General features: G+C 40.9%; 1 protein-coding gene across 1 annotated transcript; it reads right to left on the reverse strand.

Annotated features, from left to right (window-relative positions):
* Positions 1–4,652: 4,652 nt before the first annotated feature.
* hsp90b1 (heat shock protein 90, beta (grp94), member 1) lies at positions 4,653–10,620 on the reverse strand. Its single transcript, XM_061076585.1, has 18 exons — positions 10,482–10,620; positions 9,844–9,946; positions 9,390–9,531; positions 9,161–9,277; positions 8,737–9,068; positions 8,354–8,465; positions 8,115–8,243; positions 7,883–7,999; positions 7,627–7,764; positions 7,225–7,302; positions 7,048–7,113; positions 6,541–6,810; positions 6,196–6,441; positions 5,924–6,060; positions 5,713–5,791; positions 5,351–5,506; positions 5,023–5,121; positions 4,653–4,927 (listed from the first exon to the last, which is right to left on the reverse strand). The coding sequence occupies exons 1-18, from the start codon at positions 10,528–10,530 to the stop codon at positions 4,901–4,903; spliced, it is 2,397 nt and encodes a 798-aa protein (XP_060932568.1). The 5' UTR covers positions 10,531–10,620; the 3' UTR covers positions 4,653–4,900.
* Between the last annotated feature and the right edge of the window lie 1,346 nt (positions 10,621–11,966).

An 11,966-nucleotide genomic window follows, 5' to 3' on the forward strand; every position in this document is an offset into this window, starting at 1 on the left:
GCCAGCGGATCGCAGCAGACGGGTGTAGTCGGACCACCCAGTCAGTCAGCAGCAGGCCATCAGCATCAGCGGCGGATCCTCGCTTTTTCCTTCAATGAAAATGGCTGTGGGTTTTTGGTCCAAGCATCATCTTCTGCTGCTGCTGCTTCTGGCTACAGGAAACCCACGCATGTGACCCAGGAAACCATGGCAACCACCTATCCAGGGATTGCGTATGAGCAGCAGCAGAGTCGGCAGCCAGTCGCAAAATACAAATGAGAGAAACCCTCGGCTCTCATCAGTCACACACCGATTTTCACTTAGAGAGATGAGAGCGAGAGGACAGAGCCGGGGTCCATATTATGTGAGTTGCATATGTCTTGTTTTGGGGCCATGATAATGTTTATTCTCACAGGCAGAAAATGATTTACATATGTAATACAAAATATGGTGAAAATGTCCATTAAAATATATAGTATATATAGTGTGAAGTGTATATTATTAATCATTTATAAAAAGATCAGACTGGTACAAATGATAACTAATAAATAAACAGCTTTGCACTGACTCTGTAACTAGAGCAATTATTATTCATTTTAATAGCCTTAAGACAAAGGGTTATTATAAAGGGACAGTCCCTTTATAAAAGTGTCAGGACATTAGAACTAATTTCTTATTCCGGAGAGAAAAAAAGTGGATGCTTCCAGGACATTGGAAAGGAAATTTAATGAATACACTATTTTTGACATTTTCAAATGTGATGGTTAACACACACACACATATATATATATAAATAGATAAATAGATAGATAGATGGATGGATGGATGGATGGATGGATGGATGGATGGATGGATGGATGGATGGATGGATGGATGGATGGATGGATGGATGGAGCACACTGCCACTGGGTCCGTGAAAGTTTCCAGATTCGTCCATTAAAATGATCATGAAGATATATTTTCTGTGTTGACTTGGTGAAAAATATTTTTAAAACATGTCTAATATCTTGCTAAGACAATTATCTTTTGTTCTTCGTTCACATAAGTAAGTGTAAAAAATATAGGTTGAGTCAAGTTATTCAATGGGACATGAGGCGACCCCTGAATATATTTATATTGGGGGTCCTTGACTGAGAAAATATTAACAACCTCAATAACACATTGACATTTAGACTTTCTTACAGTAGCAGAAAAACTTTGCATCACCTGTGGCCTTAAACCTGTAAAACCAGTAATTCTATCTAGCTCTAAACTGTAACTTTAAAGTTCATGTTACACAAAACAGCTTATGTATTTATAATGTCCGTTTAAACAGATCACAGTTGATCCGAAGTGTGAATGTGAGCAATAACGTATAACCCAGAAGAAATAGTGGATCAGGTTTTAATGAGATTCATTCAAAAGCCTGAATGCAAAAGTGATTTAAATTGAAAGAAGCCCATATGACATCACCAGAGCATTTAATCCTGGATTGTAGGATAGAGAGAAGTCTGTGGATCTGAAGTTTGTGAGTTAGTTGGGACACTGGTGCAACTGGTTATGTATAACAAAAAAAAAACTACACTGCTAAATGTGCAACCACCTTATTGTATGTGGGCCACATTAATTGGTTAGTATATGCTTATTATAACCTTGTTAAGAAGAAAATGGGTATAATAATTGTTTTTATATCTATTGTCTATATCAATCCTCTGTGCCTCTGTGGCTCAGCTATGAGACCCCTCCCCCTGCTGTGTCCCATATCTGTCACCCTTTATTAAGAAGGCACAACATTCTCTCATTCATGCCAAACGTATACGTATGCCACAGAGTGACTATTGCTAATATTTCTCAAACTCTCCATTCAAAACTGCAGGTTTCCTCTGTGAACAGTCCAAAACAGGTCCATTTTATCTGGACATGTACAGTATGCTACAAACCCATACGGGCATTGAGTGTAAGAAGACATAAGAGACAGTTGTTATTAGACAACAAACACAGAGCAGCAGTCGTGCTCACTGAACCGTAGATCCCGAAGATTTTTTTCTGCTTTGTGCTTCTCAACAGACCCTTGGAGCTTTAAGCTGTGCAATTACTACACTTCAAAATAAAGTGAATCATCTTCAGGCTGCAAGAACACTGGATCGGTCACTTGATGTGGTTAAGTAATGCTCTCCGTTAATATTTGGAGTAAGACTCAGTATTTATATATTATAACAGGACATATTAAATCTACTGTATTTGACATTTTGATGACAGTATCTATTAGATACACTCAGTTTAACTAATGTAATCTAACAGTGAAACAAAAGATTTCACTTTCTTTCTTCTGGTTGTAAAGCCTCCTGCAAAATAATTCAATACAATTCAACAGCAAAACATACAGCTTGCAAAGTGAGTTGATTTAAAATCCCTCTAACAAATGAAAATGAATGAACATAATGGGATTTTCTACAGTTGAAAACGACAATGTGAGATTTATCAACAATGTAAATAAATGACAAGAGGAGATTTTAGAAGGTTTTTTATTCTATTAAAAACTATGGAGCAATTGGGAGTTGTAAAACAGATGTGACTGGCCAGGCTCAGTTAATGAGGTTGGGTATAACCTCAGACCAGGTGCGGGAACTCATTCATCTGAAAATGTGGGCTGCAGCGCGAAACACATTTTTCACATTCAGAGGAAATGTGCTGACTGGTGTACCTTGCAACACCAAGCACATCATCCTGTGTGTTTGCGTATTCTCAGCAGCTGCTACCTCCTACAGACGGGGCTTCTGATATGTCTAGACCTCTCCTTTCTCAATTGTCTCTGGTGTGAACTGCACATTTAGTGTGTTCATTATTACTGGAATTAGACAGAGCTGAATATGATCAGGGTGGATCAGGTTTTTTTACAATCTAGTGGCAATATTCTCAACTCAAATCATAAGTAGGGGATAAAACCTCCTCACTTACACGATGACTTGTACAAAAAAACACTGTCCTTTGATATAGTGAACATGAATAAGGTTTTATCTCGATTGTATTTCTAAAATTGTGGTGAACTTACTGAGAACAAAGAGTTATTTCCTTTTTGGGACAACGTGAAGCCACATGGCTGAATATTGTCACACCTCTGAAATAAATAAAACTAGTATTGCACCAAAAAGTAAGAAATCTGATATTTTAGAATCAATTGTGCCACTAAACGCATACTGCATATTTGAACTTGTCTGCCGATTCAGAGTCTAAAACGTAACACACTGACACTGATCTTTGTGTGCCATTCATATTTTCAAGAAGAGTGACTGTGCCACCTGCTGGACATGGCATGGTATTGTACAACCGTGTTACATTACATTATATTTTGTCTTTACATGATCAGTTCTGATTAATGTCTGGTCTTCGTATACACCAGATTGATAAACACCTACAACCTTATTAAAGTATTGCTCTATAAAGAAACATGCATTAGATCAACAGTTTTACCCTGTGGCATATATGTAATATTACACAATAAATGTAATGTGAAACCTCAAGTTGGCTGGTGGCAATTTTTTTTTATTCTGTGAACTATGCAACCATAGAATGACTTGAATTAAAAACAGCTGTAGGTATATTTAAGATGCCTGTATCACACATTTTGGACATTTTAAATAGTACAAAAATATCATACTTTGTTGCAAAAACCTTTGCAAACATTCTTAGTTCAACAGCAGTAGCTCCCACTGAACAGTAGATACTAAGTCGATACAATATATATGATTTCAGAGGTGATACCAAGCCACATAGATGCTGCTGATTCGGTTGATGCATCAACCATGCAGTACACATTGTATTCATGACGATTACCTGTGACAACAATGACCCCAACAATCCCCAGATGTAAATAGGGTTAGTTTTGATGATGGTTTTCTTTTATCATTTTTGAAAGTGATGGCAAGTAAACATGATCTTACTGTTAACACAATATATCTGAATCTGCAAAGGTTTAAAACTGAAGTGCAACAAGAAAACATAACGCAGTAAAATATAAAATAATAATTCGTCCTCGGTTTCTTCCACAATTACAGCTTTTCTCTTCCTGCTCCTGTGTAGTTACTTAGCAGCCGCAGATATGTGCACAGCAGTGGTCCAGCTGCCCGGCTGGACAGCCCATGGTACCATCAGAAATAATGAACCACGTGAACCCAACATCAAAGCTGAATGTGTTCGTTGTCAGGGTAACACAGGGTGCATGTAGTGGTGGACTGACGTGGTGCAAACATTTCATTCCTAACTTGGCGATGATGATGATTGTGACAAATGATAATTGAAGTTTGAGGAAGTATCGCAGCAGATTTAGATTGTAATGTCAATTGCTTGTTTTTAAATGGTTTTCATATACAATAACCCCTGGCAAAAAAGACGTTTAGGATGTGCAATGATTAAAATATTAAGAGAATATTTCATAGCAATAATTTCCACAGAATAAACATTCATAACCAAGAAACGGCTTCGTTCCTGTGTAAGATTTTACAGTATTACCCTCAGCATTTGATCGATTTTGCAATCTGAAAACAATAGTTTGGTCTCTAGGGTTTGTGATCATCTGATGTTGCTTTTGATTGATAGCAATGTTGCTTGCTCTGCCTTTACTTCTGAAAACATGTCATCTACAACTCCAAGTCAGGTCGTTCACCTACAGTGCATTTCACACAAAAAAAGAAAAAAACTGTTGCTCCTTTTTCCAGGAGATATTTATTCGATCAAGAGACAGGATCGCATCTTTCCATAAACAAGTCAGTTAAATATTAACAAATTTACAGTCATGAGGAATGTAAAATAAAAAAAACAAACAAACAAACAACGCCCTCCCTTAAAAAACCCAAACCCCGAGGACCCCTCCCAGGATAACGACCACAATGGCACTGGAGAAACTGTCCAGCTCCATTGTTAACGCGCTCTTCCATTCAGTGCTTCACAGTTCATCTTTGTCAGATTGTGTCTGCAGAGGAACAAAATCAAAGTGATGAGTAAATATTCCAGAATATGAATTCTTTACATCGTCAACATGCCACAATTCTATTTAAGTGCTCTCACCGGTTCTTCATCGTCATCGTCGTCTACGATTTCATCTTTATCTTCTGAGTCGTCCTCGGCTGGCTCCTCCTCTGGCTCCTCCTCTGGTTCTTCTTCAACCTGTAGAACAGTGACATGATTTTTAACACAAGTATCACTTAACAGACAAACCTATAATTACACTACTAGGCAAAATGAAGAAGACAGGGTTTGGGAATGTAGACACTGCTTAATAAAATCAGACACAAGCTGTTCACTGGCTCTGGAGGAGATGACTTGAAACTGAAACTAGAAACCACTTGCTATGCATATGCAAAGTAACAGTATGTGGCAGCTGGCCTTGACTTGCCTGTTCATCCAGAGGTACATTCATGCTGAGTCGAAGCATGCGCTCTATCCTGTCTCCGTAAGCCTTAGTGTCCACCAGCTGGTAGCCGGAGCGCAGCGTGGCCGTCTCAAACAGAACCACGGCCAGATCGGATGCAGTCTGGTCCTCAGCGTCATCCTGAGGGACAAAGGGAAATAAATTATTGATTCTCTGCAGGGATGGGAAGATTTTTTATTCAGATTATTAATTCAACTACCATGTTCCCATATGAGATGTGCAATGTATTTTATTGTATTGCTTGATGAGAAACATGACTCACATTATTTTCTAAATCACATTATATGGCACAATCAAAATAGTTAAATCATAGTGGTGAAACTTACATTGACCCTGTTGAGCATCTGCTTGATGAGAGGGTGTTTAGGGTTGATTTCTAATGTTTTCTTCTGGCTGGCGTAATAGCTGAGGAAGAGAGAGAGGAATTACTATACAAACCTAAAAATGCAAGCTGACCAAAAACATCTCCTAGATTTAGATTTAACAACTGTGAAAATGAGCATATAGTGTTTGAACGCAAATATCATCAATACTAACTTTGTGGAAATGTCTTTTCCTGTCTGGTAAGCTTGGGCCTTCATGATCCTCTCCATGTTTCCTGACCAGCCGTACTGACTGGCAACCAGAGCGCAGGGGGAGTTGGTCAGCCTCTGAGAGAGGATGGCCTTCTCAATCTGTGGGAAAGACGCCAGGATATGAAATAATGAGGCTGAGGGAACAGACGTAACCAAGCAACTGCAGCCAAACTATCACTTCAGCGGCTGCTACTCCGTTCCCATTGGTCTGAATTTGAACAACTGAATCTCTACCTTGTCCTTCAGGGGCTTGTCCTTCAGCCAGGTGGTAAGAGGCTCAAAGCTCTTCTCCAGGGTCTCCCGCTTTTCCTTGGCCATGTCGCTCTCGTCGAACTTGATGCCCTCCTTTGCCACGTTCTGGAAACGTTTTCCATCAAACTCGGGCAGCGCCTGAACGCAGTACTCATCCACAGGCTCAGTCAGGTAGATAACCTCGTAGCCCTTTTTCAGCAGCCTCTCGACGAAAGGTGAAGCCTCAGCCTGAAGAGGAAAACAGTTCATCAGTGGTGTGATTCCTTCTTGGAATTTACAATATTTAGTTTTGAATTGTTTGTATCATCATTCCAACTCCCTTCTCACCTCTTTCCTGCTGGTTCCAGCCATGAAGTAGATCTTGTCCTGCTTCTCCTTCATGCGCTCAACATACTCCTCCAGGCTGGCCTGGACTGTCTCACTGTTGGAGGTCTGGAAACGCAGCAGTTTGGCCAGTCGGGTCCTGTTGGAGTGATCCTCAATGACACCCAGCTTGATGTTGGTTCCAAACTCCTTCCAGAACTTCTCGTTGTACGTATCCTCTGCGATCTTCTTGATCATGTCCAAAGTCTTACGCACCAGTTTCTTACGAATCACCTGAACCCAGACAAGATAAGCAATTCATTATTTGACAGTTTCCACTTATAATACATGTAATGGTTTAGAACTTTTACTTTGTTCCCCTTCTTTTCCCAGACTTCTAATTTGAAATGTGCTCAATAAATGTTTGTGTTTCCATGATTAAAAGACCAAATAAATAAAAAATGGGACATGTATAATTACAGAGAAAAATAAGTGGAATTGAGATGTATTCATTTTAGCTGTGAAGCTCACCTTGAGCAGTTTGTGCTGCTGCAGAGTCTCTCTGGACACATTCAGGGGGAGGTCATCAGAGTCAACCTAGCAAAATAAATATACATTAATCACAATGCTGGCGACATTACATCAATGTCTGTCCGGGTCATAATAGTACACTGCTCTGCCATAACATTAGCATTAAAAATCACTTACCACTCCCTTGACGAAGTTCAGGTACTTGGGCATCATGTCGTTGAAGTCGTCTGTGATGAAAACTCTTCTGACAAAAAGCTGTGACAGAAAGAGACATTTATTTACAATTGGAGCTGATGAAGCTGATTAATAATTTGGAGTAATGTTGGAAGCTTTTGGTTTAGTCTTAATTATAAATCACTGCTGTTAAATCCGTTGTTTTGACTTGAATTTTAATCACAATTGTATTGTTTGTCGTTGTACATTCTAATCTTGCAAAATCGTTTGTGTGTGTGTTTGAATCCTGCTTTGTGAATGACTTTGGGTTTCATGTTCGTAAGTTAAGTGGAACTTCCTTAATACCATCCTTTAAGCACATAAGATCCCTTAAAATGAAGACTGAATACTGTATGAGTCACATACCTTAATGTAGTCGTTCTTCTTGGAGCCATACTCGTCAAACAGGCCGCGGGGAGCTGCAGTCGGCACAAAGAGGATCGACTTAAAGGTGACTTCACCCTCAGCTGTGAAGTGGATGTGAGCCAGAGGGTCTTCAGTGTCCTGTTGGAAGAGAAAACATTTGTTTGAGTAACTTAAAATTTAATACCGGTTGAGTCTTCAATGCACATGGTCAATCTACACTGAGGTACAACATAAGAGTTTCTGTTGAGGCATTTACCTTAGAGAAGGTCTTGTAGAAAGCTGTGTATTCATCATCCTCAACCTCCTTAGCTTGTCTCTGCCAGATGGGCTTGATATCATTCATCAGCTCCCAGTCCCACACGGTCTTCTCAACCTACAACAAACACGATAAAACATTTTCAAAAATAGCCTACAAATATACATTTTCAAACAATAAGATCAATTTATTTAACCAATTTACATCAACCACTACTTAATGAACATCCTACCTTCTTTGTCTTTGGTTTGTCTTTGTCCTCTTCCTCCTCTTCTACCTCAGCCTCCTCTTCAGGTGTCTCTTTCTCTGGTTCATCTGCTGCCTCAGCATCTTCCTCGATGGGCTCCTCAACTGTCTCAGTCTGCCATGGAGAGAGGAAGAGATGAAATGCCACTTCCATATTTGCAAGTTTCCTGATAGAGGTATACCTGGGATTAAGTGTGAGTCAAGGTGTGGAAGGAAATGTCTTACCTTGCTGGCCCAAAGGTAGATGGGGAAGTTGATGAACTGAGAGTATTTCTTGATGAGGTTCTTGATGGTCTCAAGCTCCAGATAGTCTGACGCCTCCTCTTTCAGGACGAGCCTGCGGTCAGAAAGAAGATGAGCAAGATTAAATTTTAGGGTCAATAGTATTCTAACATTTGAGACTAGAGTAGTAACAGGAGAGTAGCATTGAAGGTATGAGTAAGTATAATGGTTCCATGCAAATTGTAATGAATGGACATTCATAGAGTACATAGATTTGATTTGGGAACAGAATGGGGGATGTGCAATCTGCTATTGGACTGGCGGAACAGCAGTTGATAATGACATCAAAAACATTTAGCAAAAGGTAAAACAAGTTGTTAACGTACGTGATGGTGGTTCCTCTGCCGAGCGTGTCCCCTCGGGGATCCTCGACGACGGAAAACTCGTTGGAGTCAGATTCCCAGATGTGCTGAGTGCCGTTGTTGTGCTTTGTTGTCACAATGACCTTGTCAGCAACAAGGAAAGCGGAGTAGAAACCCACACCAAACTGGCCAATCAGCTCCGAGCTGGACTCTGCCTCAGACTGCGCATCTGTCATCTTGCTGAGGAACTCGCTGGTGCCGGACTTGGCGATGGTGCCCAAGTTCTTCACCAGCTCCTCTTTGGTCATTCCAATACCAGTGTCAGTGATGTGTAGCATGTTCTTCTCCTTATCAGACTGGAGATGGGAAGAAGACAGACAAATTACCAACAATGCAAGGGCTGTTTACATCAATACTATAGATTGCATCATACAGTAACTGTACACACTTTTATTTTGATGGTCAGCTCTTCATTGGAGGCCATTGCATCTTCATTGGTGAGAGACATCAGGCGAATCTTATCTAGAGCATCTGAGGCGTTTGAAATCAGCTCCCTAAGGAAAATCTGAAACAGAAAAACACATAATTTAGTCCTTACTGTCAGGCATAATAGAAAAGAGGTTATTTTGGAATATTTTCAACAGTATTTCAAACATATATTGTTTATTCCTACTCACCTCCTTGTTCTTGTAGAGGGAGTTGATAATCAGCTTCATCATACGGTTGACTTCCGCCTGGAAGACGTGTTTTTCGGACTTGTCTCTGATATCCTTAATCTGAGCTGCATTCAGCCCATCCAGCTGGATAGCCTCCTCCTCTCTGAGGACACAGATGTACACACAGGTTAAAACCATGGTACACAAGAACTCGCCGCTCTAGGAATCAATAACCAAAGTCAAAGGCCAGACACATGGTTCCCTGGTCTTAACGAGGGGGGTGTATTAAATCCTGCAAAGCTTGGCCACTGCTAACAATTCCAAGGTTGCTCTGAGCGTTTGTGTGCACAAGCATGGTCACGCCGACCTTGTTGTGTTAACTTAAGGTAAGTCGACCTTTTCTGATAAAGATACCGGCAGTGCATTCAATAGGCACAATATGCAAAAGAAATATTCCAACACAAGCACCACCCACCTCTGCACCACCTCATCATCTGTCCTGGAGCCATCCCTGCTTTTACCCAGGTCCTCCTCCACTACGCCATCTACGTCGAGTTCATCCTCTGCCTTCACAGCAGCTGCAGAGGGACAAAACAGTTGTTAGAAATATAAGACAAGGCACACTTTGAGTTGCAGATATGGCAGGAGAAATGTCCAGGATGTCAGGTTTATCTCAATGAGACTGAATCGAACAAAGACACGTTGAAAATCATAAATACAAATACATAAGTAATATAGGATGCTAGGAAGGCTGGCTTTTACAGGCTAAAATATGGATGTGCATGGATGCAGCAGCAAATTAGCTAGCTTCAGACAGCATTAACATTCATGGTGTTCCAGCTAGGAACTTCTGGTAAGGACTCTAACGAAGAACCGATACTGGCGTTGCTCTGTGAAATGAATTAGTAGACTAATAATTGAGAAATATAGGTAACAAACGTATGACATTGAGCTTTGGGAAGTGGACGTGTTTAAAAGCTGCAGTCACGAGTCACAAAGAGAAGCAGGGCAGAGAGGAAGAAATGGAAGTTAGCTCGCTGGCTAACCCTGCTAGCTGCACCCCTGGGGTAATAGAGAGATTAAACGTGCGATACGAATGTTTCCGCTACTCACCGAAGGCTAGGAGGGCGAAGAGCAGCGCTGGGAGCCAGACTCGTTTCATTTTGACTGACGACGTGAGCGTGGAGCTGCTGTGAGACAAAAGCCGGGGAGCAGCGCACGCAGCACAGCCTTTAGCTCGGAGACTGACAGGCTGCCTCTCCCACAGCGGCGGCCCACTCTGTCAGACCCGGGCCGGCCGACCAATGGCTGCGCCCCACGCACAACGCTCCGCCAATCAGAGCGAGGCACACGGCACCGCGTCGCCCAATCACCTGCTTCAACATAAGTCGAGACCCGAAAATCGTGGCCCGACACCATTGGCTGAGAATGAACGATCAGCGCATCACTTCCGAAAATGTACCTCTCATCGTGGTGAAAACAATATTGGTCAACACGTCGGTTGAACTTTGATTTTCTTCTGCGGGGTCACAGCAGAGTGACATGATTGTTGTGTCTCTGACTCCACCATTCTTCTGTCTCTATTGTCTTTCTTGTAGCCCTTATAGAGACATACATATAGTCATATATAGTCCTCTATACATGTTGATTCATTTTGATAACCATTTGATGTGTATCCTTTTTTTTCCTGCTGTAACTGTACTGTGGATTTTGAAAAGTGCTCTATAAATAAAGTGTATTGTTATTTTTTATTTACACTTCATAGTAGGCTATATGGGGATATGATCACACGCCAGCTCCACATCTCAGGGAGACACTGCTGATTTAGTCGGATTAAAATACAGCGTACGATCCATCTGAGATTATGGCGTAGTAGAGTCACATGTGAATGGATGAGGACATAATATTATCAAATGTGCACATTCTGTTTGCTCAACCTGTCTCAGGAGATCCGGGCCACAGGTGTCGAGTAGCAGCTATTGTTACACTTCTAGGTGTGCGTGTGTGCATATGTGTGTGTGGTCCAGGTATTACTCCGGTTGTGGGGACCTAAACTTGACTTCCTTATGGAGAAAAAAATAAATGTCAATCATTAAACATGAAGGTGAAGACATGTAATGTTAGGTTAAGTTTGAGGTTTGGATTGGAAGTAAGGTCAGGGTTAGGGTTACGCAAGCAGTAAGTATGGTGTAGGTTAGAGCCTCCAGTAAATAAATGTATGTCTGAAGTCACAGAAATACAACCCCCTTCTCTGTGTGCATGTGTGTGTGTGTGTGTGTGTGTGTGTGTGTGTGTGTGTGTGTGTGTGTGTGTGTGTGTGTGTGTGTGTGTGTGTGTTTGTGTGTGTGTGTGTGTGTGTGTGTGTGTGTGTATGTGTGTGTGTGTGTGTGTTTTATTGAAGAGGAGTACTTTTTTGGAGAACAATTTTGATCTACATAAACACCTGTCTCATGATCGGAGTGCAATCCTAGAAATTTAATTAATTAATTTAATTTAATTTGATTTAAACATATACTTTTACTAAATTAAGTTGTGGTGATGTTCTGTGCTCAGGTCCTTTTACTTTGAAGCTTTATATGATCTTAAATGAATTTGGTT

Source organism: Limanda limanda, chromosome 8, assembly GCF_963576545.1.
Source record: "Limanda limanda chromosome 8, fLimLim1.1, whole genome shotgun sequence".
NCBI classification, from domain to species: Eukaryota; Metazoa; Chordata; class Actinopteri; order Pleuronectiformes; family Pleuronectidae; genus Limanda; species Limanda limanda.